General features: G+C 42.0%; 2 protein-coding genes across 3 annotated transcripts in view; one reads left to right on the forward strand and one right to left on the reverse strand.

Annotated features, from left to right (window-relative positions):
- The window catches only part of TPP2 (tripeptidyl peptidase 2), a 69055-nt gene extending 62080 nt beyond the window's left edge, over positions 1-6975 (forward strand). For both annotated transcript variants that reach the window (XM_039543582.1, XM_039543592.1), the window contains 2 exons: positions 4579-4698; positions 6068-6975. In XM_039543582.1, coding sequence (XP_039399516.1) covers positions 4579-4698; positions 6068-6157 — 210 coding nt within the window. In that variant the 3' untranslated portion in view covers positions 6158-6975. The remainder of the gene's footprint in view (positions 1-4578; positions 4699-6067) is intronic.
- Positions 6976-8243: 1268 nt separating this feature from the next.
- METTL21C (methyltransferase like 21C) lies at positions 8244-21873 on the reverse strand. Its single transcript, XM_039500749.1, has 5 exons — positions 21776-21873; positions 16745-16908; positions 13755-13897; positions 9328-9445; positions 8244-8805 (listed from the first exon to the last, which is right to left on the reverse strand). The coding sequence occupies exons 2-5, from the start codon at positions 16896-16898 to the stop codon at positions 8411-8413; spliced, it is 810 nt and encodes a 269-aa protein (XP_039356683.1). The 5' UTR covers positions 16899-16908; positions 21776-21873; the 3' UTR covers positions 8244-8410.
- Positions 21874-22116: the final 243 nt, after the last annotated feature.

The following is a 22116-nucleotide window of genomic DNA, read 5'->3' on the forward strand; positions in this document are numbered from 1 at the left end:
GTGGTGACCGGTGATTGATAATAAACAAGACAAAGTCAACCTTAACCCTGGTGCAGCACATAGAGTTCATCAGAGCGGTCCTCGATTCCACTTGGGCCAGGGCCTTCCTCCCCGAGACTCGGTTCCAGGCCATGGCGGACCTCATTGTGGGCCTGTGGGCTCACCCGCTCACCACCGCCCACATGTGTCTGAGGCTAGTAGGCCACATGGCAGCGTGTACTTGCATGGTCCAGCACGCACAACTCCACTGAAGACTTCTTCAGGCGTAGCTAGCATCAGTCTGTCCCCAACCGGCACAGCCTGGACCGCGTGGTCAGGATTCCAGACAGCATACTTGCATCCCTCATCTAGTGGCAGGATCCCACGTCAGTGTTGGAAGGGGTTCCCTTCACAGCCCTGTCCTTGTTGGTGACTCTTGTCTCCGACGCCTTGGACCCTGGCTGGGGATCCCACCTCGGTGATCTCAACACTCAAGGCCGTTGGTCCAGTCACGTCCATTCCCTTTATATCAATGTTAGGGAAGTCAGGGCGGTTCGACTGGCCTGCCAGGCTTTTCTACCTTATGTGCAAGACAGCGTCGTCCAGATCCTGATGGATAACACGGCTACGGTTTTCTTTATCAACAGGCAGAGTAGAGCCAGGTTGTTGGCACTTTTCCAGGAAGCCCTCTGGCTCTGGGATTTCTGCCTACAGTACAATATCCATCTCATAGGCACTCACCTTCTGGCGTACAAGAGCGCATTGTCAGATCGCTTCAGCAGGACGTTCTCATCTCACCACGAGTTGTCAGATCCCTTCATCTGGAGGTGGTCTGCTCCATCTTCCGCAGGTGAAGAACTCCTCAGGTGGACGTGTTCACATCCAGGCAGAACAGGAAGTGCCACATCTTCTGCTCGATTTGGGGGCATGGACAGAAGAGCCCTGTCCAACACCTTTCAGCTCCCTTGGTTGGATACACCTTCCCTCCAGTACTGTTGCTGCCCAGCGTCCTCATGAAGATCAAACAGGATGGTGAGAATCAGCCTCATAGCACCAACGTGGCTGCGCCAACACTGGTTCAGCACCCTGCTGGACCTCTCGGTAGCAACCCTGTTCCAGCTACCGCTCAGGTTGGACCTCCTTGTCCCAGAACCGCGCAGTCTTCTGCACCCCCAACCTGGCAACTACATCTGATGGCTTGGCTGCTGCGTGGTTAAACACGCAGGAGCAGCAGTGCTCAGCTGAGGTTCAGCACATTCTGTTGGGGAGTAGGAAGGCATCCACCAGAGCGACCTACATGGCCAAGTGGAAACGGTTCACCTGTTGGATTGTGGACAAAGGTGTTTGTCCTGAGAGGGCTTCGCTGCAGTTTACTCTGCACTACCTCCTGCATCTTGCGCTCCAGGAGAGCTTGTCCCTCTCATCAGTCAAGGTCCATTTAGCAGCCATCTCCGCCTTCCACCCGCTGTTGCCAGGTAGGTTTGTTTTTGCTCAGGATATCATGGCCTGATTCCTTAAGGGCCTGGAGCTTCTTTACCAGCACGTCAGGGACCCCATCCCTCCTTGAGGCTTGAATCTGGTGCTGTCTCAGCTTACGAGTCCTCCCTTTGAGCCCCGGCTTCCTGTTCTCTCCTCCTCTCCTGGAAGGTCGCATTCCTGGTTGCAGTGATGTCGACCCACCAGATATCCGATACAGACGCTCACCTCGGAGCCACCGTACACATCTTCTACAAGGACCAGGTCCAGCTAAGGCTGCGCCGGCTTTTTTCCTAACGTCATCTCTGTTTAATTTGAGCCAGGATATTTGCTTACCAGTCTTCTTTCCGAAGCCGCATAAATCAGAATATGAGCGCAGGCTACCTGCCCTGGGCATCTGGAGGGCTCTGGCTTTCTACATGGATAGGAACAAACCATTCCATTAAGTCGATGCAGTCGTTCATTGTGGTGGCCAACAGGATGAAAAGTCACCTGGCATCCACTCAAAGAATTTTTTCTTGGATCGCTGCCTGCATTCACTTCTGCTATGAGCAAGCGACGGTGCTCCCACTGGCAGTCGTCGCCACCCACTCTACCAGGGCTCAGGCTTCTTCGGCAGCCTTTCTGGCCCATGTGCCTGTTCAGGGCATCTGTAAAGCGGCCACCTGGTCTTCTGTCCTCAGTTCTATATTCCACTATGCACTGACCCAGCAGGTCCGGGATGATGCTGGCTTCGATAGAGCAGTACTGCTCTAAGCCCCACTAAGCTGTGAACTCCAAGCCCACCTCTGTGGATACTGCTTGTTCGTCACTTACAATGGAATTGACATGAGCAAACCCTCAAAGAAGAAAAAACTCTTGTTCTTAGAGATGTGTTGCTCATATCCATTCCATTTCCTGCCCTTCTGCCCCTCTGTCACAGTTGTTAGCAAGAAGGAACTGAAGGCGCGCAGAGCTGGCAGTGCCTGATATACCACGGCAAGGGAGCTCCACAGCCAGCCCTACGGATACTCCGAAGGCAAAAATCTGACAACTGTGCACGTGGACACGCGAACACCTAAAATGGAGCGGACACAAGTAACACATCTCGAAGAACAGCAGTTACAAAAGGTAGGTAACCATTGTTTTTTTTCATGTTGCCCCAGGTACATGATGCTGTGCATAATATGCTTTTGACCCAGGTAGGTGGTACATTCAGTAGTACTCCCACGTATTCGAGTTAGAGCTCTTATTTCAAAAGAAACGCATGAAAAAAAAGTGTGGTAACTGGATACACTTAAGAACATAAGTGTAAAATCTAAGATCCAACTCTAATCCATGCAGTGCCCTACTAGACATCTCCTCCAACTGATTACATTGTTTACTTCTTGTTTATTGTCTTCCAGCTAATTTTCAATCCATGTTACTATTCCTATCAAAAACAAGTTTTGATTAAAATGTTGAGACTGTATCAGACGCCCAGTAAAAATGCAGATATCACACCTATTATGTTCCCATCGTCCAAAAGTTTTGTAATGATATCCAAAAAAGCAATTGAGTTTGTCTGCTTACTTTGTCATGCATTCACATGGGAAAATAAATTACTATCAAGATGCTGCTTCCAATTTGATTTTTATTTTGTATTTCATACTGAATAAAAACTAAGTGTGTTTACTCTTGTGTTATCTGTTCTTTTATGTTATCTGATGTAGTGACTACAATCTTTCTATTACATTGCAGTTTTTACAGTATGACTTAATTTGGCTGGTGTATGCACAGATGCTGAAGCTGGAGGTTTCCTTTTATGCCACGGAAAACTTCTGCGCTTATGAACTTGTAGTATCTTACAGTACTTCACATATTATACTACTAATAAATCTATACAGTGGTCTCCAAAGATATTGCATGGGGATGCAATATCTGTCACTCTGGTGACCTGTCAGCTGGGAAAACTAGATTTTTGAATGAAAGAAAGAAAGAAAGAATTGGAGATATACCAATCTCCTAGAACTGGAAGGGACCTTGAAAGGTCATCGAGTCCAGCCCCCTGCCTTCACTAGCAGGACTAATTTTTGCCCCAGATCCCTAAGTGGCCCCCTCAAGGATTGAACTCACAACCCTGGGTTTAGCAGGCCAATGCTCAAACCACTGAGCTATCCCTCCCCCATTTGGTTGCAAATAGGGGTGGGGAAAAAATTGCATCCCAGATTGAAGTAACTAGCTTTTTTTAAAGCCTTTTTGCCATATCCCTGTGGTTGTACTGGTGTATCACTTATATAAGAAATTAAAATAGGATATTCACTATGGATATATGTAGTGGATTGTATCAGAGGTGAAAGACTTGGGTTAGCACAAGCTCTAATTTCTGTAACAGTAAAGTAGCATGGTGAATCTACCAAAATCTTCATTAATTATTTGTTAGGCTGTTAAGGAACCAGTTTTATTTGACATCTCTGTGGTGGGCAGGTGGTGTTCACCTGCACGTTTTATATGTAATGTTGATAAGGTACTAAAAGCTCAGTGTTGCAAATAAATTATTGACCCTCTTAATTAACAAAGGCTCTGGCTTTTATCTCTTAGCAAGCAAATTCTCATGATGAATATATTTAAGCAAAAACTGAGGCCTGTCTTCATGTTTATTTGTTTTCATTGCTTGTTTATAATTATGTACATGTATGTACACACCATATACTGTTTTTGTTCGTGTTTGTTATGCAATCAGTTTAATACTTGCTGGGATTCATATCCCACAATCTGACATTACTTTTTTCCATGGGTGAAAAAAAAACTTTGCTGTTTTATCATTTATTTACAGTATTTACTGTGTATTTAGGCAGTTGGTGAAAAATCTAAATAGCTATAAATGTGATCCAGTGTACAGCTGTTTGAGTAATGAGATCTCTGAATCCTCATAAAATGTTCTGAAGTTCGTGATAGTGACAAACACTTGCTCTTATTTTAGAATTAAAACACAAGTACAGTAATTGCTGTGGTTCATCTGTGTTCATCAACATAAGAATAAATTCAAAACAGTCTGGTAAAATATTTAACTTTGACTTGTCTGCTTTAAATTGTTTTTATATGAACAATGCTAGTTTTAATATGGTGGTAAATTTCTAACTTTTTTTATTTAACGTACTGTAGGTTTTAACGTTTGCCTATAAGCATGCATTGGCAAATAAAATGTATGGAAGAGGTCTCAAATTTGCCACAAAACTTGCAGAAGAGAAGCCAACCAAGGAAAACTTGAAAAATTGTATACAGGTAAGGGGTAGTCAATAAATCCATTTAATTACGGAGGGGTATTGTTATGTATGCTGAAGAATCTCTTAATATTAGGAGATGTAAATGTATGTTCATTATATACTGCTTAAACTATTGAGTTTCAGAAAATTTTCACTGAGGTTCTGGAACAGAACGTACTGGATAGGCGTTTGATCCAGGAATATTCAAATCTGAAACACTTTTACCTCCCCCCAGATTCACCAGGGGTTCTGATTGGACTTAATTAATTTATCTGGCACCAGTTAGCCAGGGGATTAAGTTCACTAGCTTAAAGGTGTGCAAGAAAGATGTGGCGGGGGGTGGCACTTGTGAGGTCCAAAGGCAATATCCAGAAGCCCAGTTCTCTAGTCTCTGGGAAGCAGGAGGGTGCTGGGATTCCTATTTGGGCATGCTCCCTGGACGTCTCAAGGGAATTCCATCTTTTATATCAGCCTCTTAGCTCCCCCCCCCCCAGGTGCTGAAAGGAAGAAAGGGCTTGTCTCCTTCACTCATTTCAGAGCCCTCCTTTCAATAACCTCTTCCCAGTCTGTTGCAAAGTGGGCGGGAGAGAGGGAAGCCAGACCTCTTTCTTTCCCCTTAGCTGTTCTTACCTGGCGGATGCTCAGTTAATAATTCCACCACTGCCTCTCCTCAAAGCTTACCCAAGCAGCAGTATAATATTAAGGGTGCTCCTTAACAGTTTCAAGGAGCACTTTGAAAAGGTACTTTTTCATTCCACTCAGTCGCTTAGCAAAGCTCATAGCAATGGCAAGTTGTCTAAGCTGTGGGTACTCGCCACCTTTGGAAACCAGCCCACTTTTATTTAGGCTCATAAATCCATGTCTAGGAACTTAACTTTACTTTGTGAGGTTTTAAAGTTAAAGACAGTTTTTAAATTGAGGCCAAAATGTTTTAAGTGGCTTGTTCATTCTACCACTGTATCTAAATTAAGAAATTGTGCCCTGACTACTCTCTAGACTTGCACATGAATTCCGTGTGTTTTATTCTGAAGTACTTAAAGTTGAACAGCATAGAGAAAATGTGGGCCCTACGGACACTTTGCTTACCTAAAGTTAAATTAACTATACAGTTATTCAAAACTGGTATGGGGGCAGGGAGAATCCCCAAGTTTACTAGGATTCTTGTGCTGCTTAAGACAACATTTTGTTCACTAAAGCTAAAATACCAGTCCTCAAAAACTAAAACCATTCTGTAGGAAAGTTTAGAGCTCCAGAAAGCAATACATTGAAGTTGTGCTTCTTACAATGAACCTCTTTAACATGGCACTTTAGATTAAGAAAGAATGAGAGAAGATATCAGTGTCAAAAGAATCATCTAATTTTTCTGCTTATCAATTTTTTTTCTTTAGTTAATGAAGTTACTTGGATGGACCCATTGTGCATCTTTCTCTGAAAACTGGCTTCCTGTCATGTATCCACCTGATTATTGCGTGTTTTGAAATACCAACAGTTATAAACATACAGAGATGGTTTTATACTGACAGGATAGGAAAGATAAGTTTTACCTTTTAATTAGAACGCATGTCTTCATCAAATACTGAATGCTGATTATTAAATTGTGTATATTTATCAGAAAGGCACCCTGGTGTGGCTTAATACCTGTTAACCTGACTCCTGACATCAGGGAGCTTACTTCGTGTGCATCCTATTGCTGGCAATGGATGTGCCAGAATTGCCAGCACCAAGGATTTGGAACTGGGTTGGAAAAGATTTCTTGCATGCATGTTAGGTTCTTAACTGTTCATTTTAACTGAAAACCTGTAAAAGCTCTGTATTTTTTACAATGAACAGGGTTTTAACTTGTTTAATCTTAATTTCTTTTTTCAATTGTATGAAGGCCTTAAAGCTACATCATAGCTAAAATTTTATTTATTAGACTATAAAGTAATGGAACTCCATTACCTGTACTGTTTGCAAGAGTTTACATTATGATTTTTTTAAACAACCACCACCTTTCAGATGGTCTCTGTGTGTATCTCAGAATTGCTGATACATAGGTGCTCTTGTAAATCTTCGTCTTTGAGATATTTCAGGCAAACTTTCAAAAATCCATGTGAAGTTGAGTATCAGGTTGGACTGATACATGTATAAAAGTGCCAGACGGTTAATCAGGTATTGTAAAGCTATACATACAAATGTTTAATAATGTTTAAAAAATGTAAAACACAGAGTAAATGTGCAAAATTGAAGATAAAAAACCACCATGTGCACTCTGATACTTTAAAGGATTTTTTAATTAATAAAAACAAATAATAAAGCTGGAAACTGTTGTTTTTTTAAGAGTACATAAACATAATGTGTTAAAGCAGACAGCTTTAGGAATAATATAGAAATGCAATGTAAACAGATATAAATGTACAGTAACTCCTCACTTAAAGTCTTCCCGGTTAACGTTGTTTCGTTGTTGATCAATTAGGGAACATGCTCGTTTAAAGTTGCGTAATGCTCCTTTATAACATTGTTTGGCAGCTGCCTGCTTTGTCCACTGCTTGCAGAAAGAGCAGCCCATTGGAGCTAGCTGGTGGGGGCTTGGAACCAGGGTGGACCAGCAGCCTCTCTATCAGCTCCCCACTCCCTTAAGTTCCCTGTGCGGCAGCCGCCCAGCAGGCTACCAATTGCTGGCAGTTCAGCTGTCCCTCCCCCAACTGCCATGTGCTGCTCCTGCCCTCTGCCTTGGAGCTGCTCCCGGGAGGAAGTGGGGGGGGGGCTAATGTCAGGGTGTCCCCCTCCCTTGTTCCTGCCCCCCGCTTACCCCATCTCCATAGAGTGGGGACATGGGGGAGATGACACAACAGGGCTCAGGACAGAAGGAGCTTGAGACAGCAGCTGCTGCAAGCAACTTGCTGATCTACTTAAAAAGGCAATGTACTTAAAGTGAGGTCAGCGTACTTAAAGGGGCAATACATATCCCTCTCTCTCTCTTTTTCTCTCTCTCAGGGTGTGTGTCTGTGTCTCTGTCTGCCATGCTGTCGCCCCTCCCTCCATTTGTGCTGCCTTGTAGAGTGTGAGGCTACATTAACAATGTGTTAACCCTCGAGGGCTCAGCCGAGTACTAGTTCATCATTTAGCAGTAAGGCATTCCCTGGGAAATATCCCACCCTCTGACGTCACCACATCAACCAAGCTTCACAATCATAATTGCTGTGTACAGTATTAAATTGTTTGTTTAAAATGGATACAGGGGTGTGTGTGTGTAATATATGAATATATATATTCATATATAGTCTTTTTTTTGGTCTGGTGAAAAAAATTTCCCTGGAACCTAACCCCCCCATTTACATTAATTCTTATGGAGAAATTGGATTCGCTTGGCATCATTTCGCTTAAAGTCACATTTTTCAGGAACATAACTACACCGTTAAGCGAGGAGTTACTGTATAGCTAGATATAGCTAGATCTAATAGTTGATTTGAAAGGTTGGAACTTTACCTTCTGGTTGTGTTTTATTACTGCGGACCCTCTGGCAGCAATAAATTGATTTGCTTGAGTAAATCATGTATAAGCTTATGAGACAAATCAGACAGTTAAGCAGTGTCCTGATGATATCATCATCCATCTTAATTTTTCATGTATTGAAGTGCAAAATTCAAAGACTCAGGGACAGGTTTATGGACATTAATGCACTCAGTGTGCATTATGTACTAAAAACTAAAAACTCATAAATTTTGAGGGGCATCAGAACTGTGACTGTTTTAATTCTCTTTTACTGTGGCTTTAAACAGCTTGATATTTGATTCTGGAAATTCTGCTAGAAGTGTAACGATTAATATATTGCGAAGTTTCTCTAAAAATTCAAAATCTGTGCTGAATCTGAACTTATTTGCCCATAATAATACTGTCCCTGGCTGGCATAAATATGCCATGGTTGTTAGTAATGGATCCAGAGATGTATGGTGGTAGACAACATCACTTGCCAAAATAAAATCATAATGGTGAGTTGATTTAGGGAAGTCTTCATTGAGGTCTTCTCCCCACGCCAGCTTCCTCACTTCAGGTTGGTGTATATTCATATTTTGTGTATTTCTTGAAATATTCAGTTTGAGATTTTCAAGTACTTCAGGCAAATCAGTAGCTGTAACATAAGCTCCTAAAGAGAATGTGCAAATGATTAGTGTATAAACCTTCCCGGTTTTGCCTCAATTATCAATTTTGAATATGCTGGCTCTCTGATCATCATTGTCAGTAAATAGACCACTGCCCACCCATTTCCTGGATTGGCGTAACTACTCATAAAGGACTGTTATTTTGGGGCATGTCTCCACTGCCCCATGTGCTCCGTGTGGATGCTACAGGTACAAATTTAAAAGGCTCCTGTTAATATAATCCTCTTCAAACTGGAGACCTTTTAGTCTGCACCCACTGCATCCACACGGGGGCGTTAAGGTGCAGCACTTGGGTGCACACTTCTGTTTGCGCTCCTGTAGTCCAAACTGGGGGGCAATGTAGACAAGCCCGACAGAATTTTGAGAGCCAAAGTCATAACTGCTAGTTAAGTTTTAATTTTAGTTATAATTTCACTGACTACAGTGTCAAAGAACTTGTTTAGCTGCCACCTCACAATTGATATATTTGAAAGTGAATTATTGGAATTTAAGCAGAATTTACCAACCTAGTATACTAGCCACAATGGATACCAGTCCTGTTCCAGCACCAATTTCAAGTACCTTTTTGTCTTTTAGGTTGATCTCTTGTTGATTTGATTCCAGGTACTGAGATAAAGCCAATGCCTAAGAACAGTTAAAATATATCCATAAAAAGCATTAATTTTCTAACAGCCATCCAGCAGTTCATTAAATCATTGAAAACATTTTCTAAGAAGTTTTTTACGTATAGACTGAACATATTCAAGTATATAGCACAAAAGCAAATTAGGAAAAAGGAACAAGATTAGTCCTCTTAAACAAAACAAAACAAAAAACTCCACATTATTAGGCAAGTAAAAACAACCAAACCGCTTATTTTTATGTGGGTTTCCCTAGAAATACACAAAGCTGTATGCCACACAGTTTTGTTGCTTTCCACTGACCTCTAAGTTACTGTAGGAACTGAGCATAGTCAGTCTAGAGAAGGAGAGATTTTACTACAAAGTCACTGTCACTCTAGATATTCAGATCCAAACTTGACTCCTATCTATTAGTCATAGTGCAGGCATGATGAAATAATTCCAACCACTTTATGGAGAGGGAAAAGACAAATGGTACCTTTCAGTTCAAGTGACAGAGTTCTGTCATGGAACCATATCAGTAAAACAGTCGACAATTGGTTGCTTTCTTAGCAAGCACAGCAGAGGTCAAAGAACAGATAGGCTTGGTGACTGAACTACCTCTGCTTCCTCCATCACAACCCTATATTACAGCTCATGTAATCACACAGTTTCGTAACATGACGCTGAGGCATTGATTACCAACTCATCATGGGTGAGTGCCGCTAATGAATCACCAGCACTGTTTGTGCAGTAGCTATGTTTTCTTTGGAGTTCTCCCATCCACGTACTAACACCTGACTAATTTGAGATTTGATGAAATTGCAGTTCATAGTAAGACTTAAGACAGACATTTTCCCCTTTCTCTCTTGTGCTATCTTGAGATGGAATCTTTGTCATTTTCTGTGAGTTTTTATATGATCGCTAGACTGACAAGCTTTCTAGAGTTGAAATCCAGTCCTCGTCCGTCTTCATAATAAATAGCGTAAATAAGTTTGGAATATTTTCCTCATGTCTTTATCAGTTGCTCTAATGCTTTTTATCTTGAGAAGGCCACTTTACAGATGAGAAAAAATTATCCAAATCTCACTACACACAAAGTACAGTTTGTTTTTTAATTCAACAATGGGATAAGCAGGGACCAGTAGAAAGTTTCCTCATCAGTAAAAATATTTAAATTAATCTACATGTCTGTGAACTATGGAAATATCTTCAGTTCTGAAGTCTAAATCTAAAGTTGACTTTTTATGAGGGTCTCAATTTAAATCTTGCGAGATCAGTATCTTGCTTTGAGTTCCTTTGCTCTTCTGAGGAATTACTTTCCTTCTTTCGAATTACAGTATCCAGGCTTAGCGGACAATCCCTTCAACTAAGCAGAGTGGCCTTTCAGCAGCAAACTTACCTACAGTCAAATGTGTGGTCCCAGCGAGCAATTTCCTAATTATTCACTAGTGTACTCTCTCTTCCCCCTCCCCCCCATGGCCAAACTCTCTCTGCATTTCTGCCATCACCTCTGAAGTCAAAAACAATCCTAAAAATAAACTGAGAAAAAGGTAAATGTCATTCTCACAACACCAAAGAGAACTTTATTTTCAGACTTGAGAGATGACTCTCACATGCAGATCGTCAACAGGTTGAATCCCCTTGCCTGTGACTCTCTACATCCAAAACCCAGGCCTTGGCTACACTGGCACTTTACAGCACTGCAACTTTCTCGCTCAGGGGTGTGAAAAAACACCCCCCTAAGCACAGCAAGTTACAGCGCTGTAAAGCGCCAGTGTAAACAGTGCCCCAGCGCTGGGAGCCGCGCTGTAAGCTAATCCCCACGGGGAGGTGGAGTACCTGCAGCGCTGGGAAAGAGCTTTCCCAGCGCTGGCGCCGCGACCACACTCGCACTTCAAAGCGCTGCCACGGGAGCGCTCCCGCGGCAGCACTTTGGAGTTTCAAGTGTAGCCAAGCCCCCAGACTTTGTAAATGTGACAGACGCTGTGATGAAAGGTATATCCTCATCAAAAAGGATGCTCTTATCGCTCCAGACTGTTTCCTGAAAGCATAGACTTATGATCTGGGGAAAGAATTCTATAGTGTAAGGTTAGGAGCATTGAGCCTATCATGCTACAATCCCATCCATATTGTTGTTTCATCAAGATGCCTTCTGAAGAATCTTGACATCTCAGTCCTGGAAAGTGTATTAATAAGTCCTTCCTAGCATTTTGCTTCTATGTTGGCAGATTCCTAAAGGCACCCTAGATAGCTAGACCACTTATGACCCAATATTCTCACTGGTCTTCAGACTCATCTCTTTTTAAATTCATCAAGTCCCTGCTTTGTCTGCACTGAAGCTTGCTTTTCCAGTAGCTAGCTGTGAAAGAAATTAGAATAGTTGCCAAAATAGCTATTTTTCCCTGCAAGAATTTTTCTGCCTTTCCTATGATAAAGTATAAACACCACCTTTTTCTGTATTTTAGAACACTTTCACAAGTCCTAAGAGAGTCTTGCACTTTTTTCCCAAACCACAAAAGAAGGAAAAAATCCTGTGGCATAAAATAAATCTTGACTTCCCTTCAGTCTTCTGTCTCAAACAAACTGAGCAAGTTAGAAAGTTCTCAGCAGTTGATTGCCTTCCAATAAAATTGTGAAGGAGCCAAGTTCTCTAAATCTTCCATAGCATGGTGGATCAAATGCTGCAGGAGGGGAACACAAGTGGTGCTAATTGGACAGTACCTGTGAGCAATGAGACACACTTCCTGGTTCCCAGGTAATATCCTGGGTAGAAAAGGTTTTGTCTACATACAGTCAGTTAAATAGACCTTCAGGCCTCTGCACTGACTCATTTTGGGATGTGATTGCGCTACTCTGCTCTAAATAAATTTCCATTCTCTATAAAATGCTGCATGCTGGATCTTTTCCATGTTTTCTTCTCTGTTCTCCCGTCTGTCTTGCCAGGTGCTTACATCCCCACATGACTGACTGGAGTCATTGAGAGAACACAACACTTCTTCCCAATTTTCCTTTCTTTATAGACTCAGACTTTAAGGTCAGAAGGGACCATTATGATCATCTAGTCTGACCTCCTGCACAATGCAGGCCTTACAATCTCACCCATCCACTTCTATAACAAACCCCTAACCTATGTCTGAGTTATTGAAGTCCTCAAATTGTGGTTTGAAGACCTCAAGCTGCAGAGAATCCTCCAGCAAGTGACCCGTGCCCCACACTGCAGAGGAAGGCGGAAAACCTCCAGGGCCTCTGCTAATCTGCCCTGGAGGAAAATTCCTTCCCGACCCCAAATATGGTGATCAGTTAAACCCTGAGCATGTGGGCAAGACTCACCAGCCAGCACCCAGGAAAGAATGCTCTGTAGTAACTCAGATCCCATCCCATCTAACATCCCATCCCAGACCACTGGGCATACTTACCTGCTGATAATTTGGCAATTGATCTTTGATTAATTGCCAAAATTAGGCTATCCCATCATACCATCCCCTCCATAAACTTATCAAGCTTAGTCTTAAAGCCAAATATGTCTTTTGCCCCCACTACTCCCCTTGGAAGGCTATTCCAGAACTTCACTCCTCTAATGGTTAGAAACCTTCGTCTAATTTCAAGTCTAAACTTCCTAGTGTCCAGTTTATGTCCATTTGTTCTTGTGTCTACATTGGTACTAAGCTTAAATAATTCCTCTCCCTCCCTAATATTAATCCCTCTGATATATTTATAAAGAGCAATCATATCCCCCCTCAACCTTCTTTTGGTTAGGCTAAACAAGCCAAGCTCTTTGAGTCTCCTTTCATAAGACAGGTTTTCCATTCCTCGGATCATCCTAGTAGCCCGTCTCTGAACCTGTTCCAGTTTGAATTCATCCTTCTTAAACATGGGAGACCAGAACTGCACACAATATTCCAGATGAGGTCTCACCAGTGCCTTGTATAACGGTACTAACACCTCCTTAATGATTTAATGTCTGCACCCATATTCATTTATATGCTCAATCAATAGCACCAGCTATTTTCTGCACTCTTCAAAGGGAGAGGCGTACACAGTTTTATAGAGGACTTACAGTTCAATCATTTGTTACCATTTCACACCTTTGGAAGCTGCTGTTCTGGCCCAAAGTGGCAGTAGGAGGAACATAAGCCAGAGTTCTTTGTTAAAATAGTTAACTACCTTCATTCTGCACTGTGATGGAAGCCTGACAGTAAGTGAGCAATGGGGATGTTCATCAAAGACCATTATTTTCAGTTCAGTTCAGTTCCAACGTTCCATTTGTTCACATTTATTTTATAATTCGAGTTTAACTTGCTACTTGATTACAGTACATAGGTAAAACTTACACCGGGCCATACTATAGCTCCGAAGTGGTCTAATGATTCTTGAATAGTGATCTGGTGGTCTGCATAACAATAATGCTCCTTGTCAAAATATGGAGAAACTGTAGGAATCCACTTCTGCAGTATTTTAAGAATTCTTGGTGATTCTGTGGGAGAAAAGATCATATCTGTATTATTTGGTAGGTAGGAGCATATACATGCATTTTGTTGCATAACTGGGAAAAGAAAACATACAAGACTTATCTACAGTCAAGGCAATGCGTATGCAGCCTTTTCTAAAAAAGTTGCTAGTGAGCTGATCATGTACACCATGGTTCACTGGGTTGCCAGACCTGGATCCCAAATGTGGGTGGGCCTGCTGTCAATCAAAGTGAAGGAGAAAACCTTCCTTTCCCATAAGTCATGGAGCAACATAGGTTGCGTGGTGAGGAATTTTAGGACACTCTTTTGGCATATATTTTTCTGTTACCAGGTTGAGACTTAGGTATCCCAGGTCAGGGATTGCAAGTCATGCTAATACCATATCTAAATGAAGCTATTTGGAGATTTTTAGGTTGCTAATGTAACTGCACAGTTGTGCACAGGATAGCTGGCTAGCATTGATTCTGGCAGAAGTACACAGGGTTCTTAAACCACAGATAGTTTGGACCTTTATTTTTGTATCTTCCAAAAGTGAGCATTGCCAGTAGTACAGTGTTCCCTGACACCAGGTGTTGCATTGTTTCAACTAGGGATGCAGAGGACAGTGTCATCTTCTGAATCTGAAACACTGCATTTTCCTATCTTAACCCAGCCGGTTCCATCATGTCCCATTTGATCTGTCAAGCTCACAGCCCAGCATAGAATAACTGCAGAGTATTGCCATGTTAACGTGCCTTTCCTCCTAATGTCATCCTTAACAACACTGAAAAATGAACAGCTCTATCTCTGATGATACTGGAATGTGACAAGAACTAACATCTTGTAGTCCTAAAACAAAAAGCAGAAAACTATAGTGCAGGATTCATAGATTCCAAGGCCAGAAGGGACCGTTGTGATCATGTAGTCTAACCTCCTGTATCACACAGGCCATAGAATTTCCCCCAAATAATTCCTAGAGCAGATCTTTTGCGAAAACATCCAATCTTATAAATTGCCAGTGATGGAGATTCCACCACAACCCTTGGTAAATTGATCCGGTGATTAATTACTCTGTTAAAAAAATTATGACTCATTTCCAGTCTGAATTTGTCTAGCTTCAGCTTGCAGCCATTGGATCATATTATAACGGTTGGGCAAACTATGGCCTGCAGGCCAGATCTGCTGGAAGCAGCGATATGGCTTCTCCGGCTCCTACGCGTAAGGGCAGCCAGAGGCTTCCAATCTGCATGCTGTCCCAGGGGCAGTGCCGGTGGACGGGGCAGTGTGCAAAGCCACCTGGCTGTGCCTCCGCGTAGGAGCCGGAGGAGGAACATGCCGCTGCTTCCAGGAGCTGCTTGAGGTAAGCGCTGCCCTGAGCCTGCACCCCTGCCCGAGCCCTGATCCTGCTTCTGCCCTCCGAACCCCTTGGTCCCAGCCCGGAGCACCCTCCTACACTCCAAATCCCTCATCCCCAGCCCCATCCCAGAGCCTGCACCCCCACACCATCCCGGAGCCCCCTCCTGCACTCTGAACTCTTCACTTCTGGCCCCACCCTGGAGCCTGCAGCCCCAACCAGAGCCCACACCCCAACCCCAATGTTGTGAGCATTCATGGCCCACCATACAATTTCTATTCCCAGATGTGGCCCTCAGGCCAAAAAGTTTGCCCACCCCAGTGTCATACCTTTCTCTGCTAGATGGAAGAGCCCACTATTAAGTATTTGTTCCCCATATAAGTACTTAGTGACTAATCAAGTCAGCCGTTAACCTTCTCTTCGTCAAGCTAAATAGATTGAACTCTCTGAGCCTCTTACTATATGTCGTATTTCTAATCCTTTTAATCATTCCCATGGGTATTCTCTGAACCTTGTCCAATTTATCCATATCATCTTGGATTGTGGGCACCAGAAACTGGACACACTATTCCAGCAACAGTCGCACCAGTGCCAAATAAAGAGAAAAAATAACCTCTCCTTATGATCCCTTGTTTATGCATCCAAGAATCACACTAATGCTTTTGGACACAGTGTCACACCGGGAGCTAATGTTCAGCTGATTATCTACCACTGCTCTCAAATCTTTTTCAGAGTCCCAGTTTCCCAGGATGAAGCCCCCCATCCTGTAGGTATGGCTGGCATTCTTTGTTCCTAGATGTATGCATTTAGCCGTATTAAAATGCATATAGTTTTAATACGGCTTGTTCCCAGCTTACCAAGCAATCCAGATGGCTCCGTATCAGGGACCTGTCCTCTTCATTATTTACCACTCCCCCTACTTTTGTGTCGCATGCAAACTTTATGAGTGATGATTTTGTTTTCTTCCAGGTCATTGATAAAAATGTTAAATAGTGTAATGCTAAGAACTATCACACATTCAAGAAAACTGTCTGGAATAGAAGTAGACTCGTGTTTTCTTCCACAAAACACAGCAAAATATTCTTATTTTCCAGTGGTCAGTTTCAGAAGTTGCAATTTGTACTTTACTTTGTGTTTTAGCTAGTCCCGGTTTTGGGAGTGGTAAAAAATGGTTAGAGGGCAATCTGCTAATAGGCTGTGGGCCAGGTTTTTAAAAGAGCTCAGCAGGCAAGAGCTCCCATTGTTCTCAGTGATAATCCAGCCACTTCAGTTAGATGCCTAAATAAGAGCTGAGCTCTTTTCAAAATCTGCCTCAGTGGTGGGTGCTGAGTGCTTCTATAAATCTGGCCCTGGAAGAAAAAAAATGACATTTAAGAAACAAGTAAAAAACTGAAGTGAGAGTAATCCTATCAAAAATGAAAATGGGATATTTGGGTGACTTTTTGGATTTGTGTACCTAGGAAAATCCAATATGCTACAACGTCCTGGCATGCCGTAGTTTTTATTATTAAGTAGCAACCTGAATTGGATTCTGCTGTTGCTGGAGAATAGTCAGGGCAATTAGACCCATCCTGACATTCAGACTGCTGTTCATTAAGCTCCTTCTCTCTGCTTGGGCAGTCCATTGCTCTTTGAATTTCGTTGCGGAGTGGCCGGTGCTGTGTGGAGATCATAGCAGGAATGCTGAAGGAGGAAAAACAAAAAAATGTAAAGTAACAAGGTACTATGTTCACTATATAATAACTTAGCTATGCAGCTCCTTTCAACTGAAGGATTCCCAAAGTGCTTTACCAATCCTATATCGAGCACACACACACACTCTGAAGAATCTTTGCTAACTGATAGTACAGTGGGAATTTAAGCAGGTGAGGTGCAATAACCAGAGGTCAGATCTGGCCAGATACAAGGGCTAACATTCCTATTCCTGTGAAAAATGCCATGAGAACTCTCTCAATGATCTCACAGACTGGGCTTCTATTTTAACTCCCCTGTGGTAGTACTTTTGTGTCTTGTAGCAGAGAGGGGAAGTGGTTTTGTACTGATTCAGAAGGACGAGTGCTATCAAGTGAATCACTTCCTGCAGAACCTCAGTTTTCCTTGGAGATCTCCCATCCATCCAGCTACTGATTAGGCCTGAGCCTGCACCACTTACAAGTTCTACTGTAATATGATCACAATCAGAGGTGGCATGGTGCAAACTTTGTCATGATTACATTGCTGCAGGTTAGACGCTTTCCTTTCCTCATGTATGTGCGTGTGTGTGTGTGTGTGTGTAGCCACATTCTTAGCAGCCTCAGTCCACTCTGAAAGTATCCTGACCTCTCCAGTACAGTAATAAGTCCACTGTAATCTCTCGCGCTTCGGAAAACTGCCCTTTCATTGAACAGGAGCTACAGTTTCAAAATTGGTCGTCACATGTCCATAGCCAGAATAAGACCAATATTTTCTGTAGTTACATTTGCTGAAATAGAAATAATCACATCTCAGTTGATTGCTACAGCAGCCACGAAGGAGTATTAGGAAAAAGATCTTGGAGTTATCGTGGATAGTTCTCTGAAGATGTCCACGCAGTGTGCAGAGGCGGTCAAAAAAGCAAACAGGATGTTAGGAATCATTAAAAAGGGGATAGAGAATAAGACTGAGAATATATTATTGCCCTTATATAAATCCATGGTACGCCCACATCTCGAATACTGTGTACAGATGTGGTCTCCTCACCTCAAAAAAGATATTCTAGCACTAGAAAAGGTTCAGAAAAGAGCAACTAAAATGATTAGGGGTTTAGAGAGGGTCCCATATGAGGAAAGATTAAAGAGGCTAGGACTCTTCAGTTTGGAAAAGAGAAGACTAAGGGGGGACATGATAGAGGTATATAAAATCATGAGTGATGTTGAGAAAGTGGATAAGGAAAAGTTATTTACTTATTCCCATAATACAAGAACTAGGGGTCACCAAATGAAATTAATAGGCAGCAGGTTTAAAACAAATAAAAGGAAGTTCTTCTTCACGCAGCGCACAGTCAACTTGTGGAACTCCTTACCTGAGGAGGTTGTGAAGGCTAGGACTATAACAATGTTTAAAAGGGGACTGGATAAATTCATGGTGGCTAAGTCCATAAATGGCTATTAGCCAGGATGGATAAGAATGGTGTCCCTAGCCTCTGTTCGTCAGAGGATGGAGATGGATGGCAGGAGAGAGATCACTTGATCATTGCCTGTTAGGTTCACTCCCCCTGGGGCACCTGGCGTTGGCCACTGTCGGTAGACAGATACTGGGCTAGATGGACCTTTGGTCTGACCCGGTACGGCCTTTCTTATGTTCTTATGTTCTTATTAGCCTCCATGTTGCACAATTGACTAGGTGTGTAATTGGGAGGGAGAAGGGATACAACTTGCCTCCCCCAGAAGCATAAGTTAAGTGGCCACTACTGCTGGAAGCAACAGATTTGCAGGCCCAGTGTTCTGATTAGTATGGCAAGTCCAGTGTTCCTACCAATTGCATGTTGAATTTAACAAGCAACTACATTTGGATATACTTTATTATTTGGTGATGCTTTGGAACATAAAATCTACTGCACCTAAATGAAAGCCTGATCCTACTGACGCCGATGGAAATTTTATCAGTGACTTCAGTGGGAGAAGGTGCAAGCTATGAGAGCACAAAAACCAAGCAGGCCTGGTGGAATAATCATCTAAACATGGGTATGTGTATAGTTAATTGTGTGCTTAAATTCATCAGTGTACAGTAAGACTCGGTAGCATTGCTATACATATATCTTTGCTGTATTCATTCATTGCCTAAATGTTATTGCAACAGGCCAAAATTCCAGTTTGACGATGTATCACCAGTGAAAAATCATACAATAACGAATACAGTCCTAGTAACCATTTATGTCTGATCAAATCTTTAGATACTGTAGCTAGTAACTCATTGTAACAGAGGCTTAAATTGCAATTCTCAGTCTGAGTAATAAGACTTTTATATCCTTTTGTCTGCAAAGTTTAAAAAGAAAAAAGCAGCCAAATGTACTTCCATAAATTATGGTGATGATGTTTTATGTACTAAAAAGAGTGTTTAATTATTTTTAACTTGGTACAGACTACACCAAGGATTTGGTTTTATAATTGTCAGAGATGCAGTTATTTTAGTAGCATAGGCTTAATAATGCCACAATAATTATATTTTAAAAGCTACACTATTCCAAAATTGTGCCTGAGACTTTAAACACAAGGCAGACAGAATGCACATCCTAGTTGTAGAAAGCATAAGTCTCAGCTCATTTGCAAATACATAGTAGTGTGTTCCTGTTAAATACCTTGTGTGCCATGTGGCTGCTTTGGGAGATTTTCAGAATTTTGTGCATGTGAAATCCAAACCTTAATGTTGCATTAATGTCGATTGTATATTTGCGTTCCTTGCCTTGCAGGGCCGGCTCCAGACCCCAGCGCACCAAGCGCGCGCTTGGGGCGGCATTTTGCCGGGAGGGCGGCAGGCGGCTCCGGTGGACCTCCCGCAGGCATGACTGCGGAGGGTCCGCTGGTCCCGTGGCTCGGGTGGACCTCCCGCAGTCATGCCTGCGGATGCTCCACCGGAGCCGCGGGACCAGCAGACCCTCCGCAGGCACGTCTGCAAGAGGTCCCCCGGAGCCGCGGGACCGGCGACCGCCAGCTACTTGGGGCGGCGGAATTCCTAGAGCCGCCCCTGTTGCCTTGTATGTGCTGCCTTTTTTTAACACAAAAGGAATAAGTCAAGAATAGAAGAGGCACCAGTGTCGTTTCCTAATTCAGAAATCATTAGAGGCAAACTTGAAAGTGCTATTTGATACTGTGTGTTTGAACTGAAAGACTGAAGAGATGACTTGCATTAGTGACATGCATAATACACATATTTGAATGTGCAGTTTAATGTTCACATTTAAATACATGCATCTTCTTGGTGCAAATTTCCCAACACCCAGTAGTAGAGCTGGTCAAAAAAAGTCCCATGGGAAATTCTGAGAGTTTGAAATTTTGTTTCTTTCTGAATCAAAATGAAAAGTTGAAACATGATAATTTTTCACTAAATAAAATACCCTGAAATACTTCATTTCAGCTGTGTCATTTTGATTTTCATCATGGTATAAATTATAATGTAACAGATGTCAATAAAGTTTAAATGAAACATGTTGATAATTACATGTAAAAAATTTTGCTGAAATTGAGATGTTCCTGCAAAATGTTCTGATTTCATTGAATCTGCACTTTCAGATGGAAAACAGTTGTATCCACTAATTTTTGACCACCTCTACACATTGCTATCTGTATCTGGATTTCTTTGCAAAGTGATCAGATAGGCAAATGCTAAATTCAAGTCTTGTAGATTTGAAGTGTTTAAAAGTCTTTTTAATTATCATTGAGTCAATTTACAACAATTACGGTTGGAATTGCGAGATTTCAGGCTAGAGTATAATTATTCTGGTGGAAAGAAGAAGTCTTCTATGGAGTTTCAATGGAAGTACCTACTTGACCATGTTTAGCATCACTACCATGACAGTAAAATATTGAAGAAGCTACCAGAGGGATATTTGTGTGGTGGATAAATCTTAAGGTAACAGTTTGTTCTCAGTAGAAAAAAGTTTTGCCTGACAATCTTTCATTTAAAAGTCCTGTTGTTAACAAAATGAAAATACAAATAAGATGATTATGTAGATTGGTGGGTCTCAGACTTTTGTACTGGTGACCCCTTTCACATACCAAGCCTCTGAGTGTGACCCCCCCCCCTTATAAGTGAAAAACACTTTTTAACATATTTAACACCATTATAAATGCTGGAGGCAAAGCGGGGTTTGGGGTGGAGGCTAACAGCTCATGACCCCCCATGTAATAACCTTGTGACCCCCTGAGGGGTCCCGACCCCCCAGTTTGAGAGCCCCTGATTGTAGATGAATGAGCAACATGGCATTGACCAGTGTTCAATTGTGAACACAACCCTTCCCAGATTTTTTTTTTTAATCTGAAACTTTTGTGCATGAATCTGTATGCTAGCATGTTTTAGGACTGCATTTCATCAGTCAAAAGCCACTTCCAGTTGCACTCACAGAAGTGCAGTTGGATTATTATATATTATTCCTTGAAAATGTAGCTCTTTCTGTTAGGACTTCACATACCAAACACGGGTAAGAACATTTGTTGTTAAATGCCCATGCAATTAAATCAAGCTCTCTTGCATTAAATAATAGATAATGTTCTTAGAAAAATCTAGTCCCTAATAAATCCTGGGAGACTTTATTTTTATGCTAGACCTCTTGGTGGATACTTGAGTATATTGGGGGGGAAAACATAGCTGGAAAATAACTTGCCATCATTACTGATGCTGTGATCTCATTGAAACAGTGCTACATTTCTCAGTAATTCAGTAAACTTAATTCCTCTGACCAATGATAACGTCAGACAATTCCAAATTTAAAAAGGCATTAGATAAATAAATGTAACACATTCCTTGTTAGTTGCTATCATAGGAACATTTAGGTACATTCCAAACAATGTTAGTTGAAGAATAGTTGTATCATTACCTTCTTTAGCAGAGTGAGTTTGAAGTTTCCTGTGCATCTTCTCAGACCACCCTAAAGGTTTTTATACAGGCATGCACCTGGGAGGATTAATTTTCTGTTCACAAAGTCCAGCCAGTAGAAGTGCAGTCTATTTAGGGTAGCATTACCAAATAGCACTCTGAGAACTTACTGTGTTACACTAAATTTTTTCACATATGCAGAACAAAATAAAAACCACTATCAACTTTGGGAGTTCCTAAAATGTACACACGTCAAAAACTGAATCAATCTTGTCAAATTCTGCCGATGCCTTTCTTATGGTTTTTAATTTTTAGAAGTTTGAAACTATTCCAAGTCTTAAC

The sequence above is a fragment of the Mauremys reevesii genome, linkage group 1 (assembly GCF_016161935.1).
Source record: "Mauremys reevesii isolate NIE-2019 linkage group 1, ASM1616193v1, whole genome shotgun sequence".
Taxonomy (NCBI): domain Eukaryota; kingdom Metazoa; phylum Chordata; order Testudines; family Geoemydidae; genus Mauremys; species Mauremys reevesii.

What these genes read in the sequence shown, in the direction of transcription:
- METTL21C (XM_039500749.1), bottom strand. Translation starts at nt 16,898, where the DNA reads ATGATCTCCACACAGCACCGGCCACTCCGCAACGAAATTCAAAGAGCA. An exon ending in AACAGCAGAATCCAATTCAG is followed by an intron (nt 13,898 to 16,744) that starts GTTGCTACTTAA and finishes TTTCTCCCACAG; the next exon opens with AATCACCAAGAATTCTTAAA. An exon ending in GAGCTATAGTATGGCCCGGT is followed by an intron (nt 9,446 to 13,754) that starts GTAAGTTTTACC and finishes AACTGTTCTTAG; the next exon opens with GCATTGGCTTTATCTCAGTA.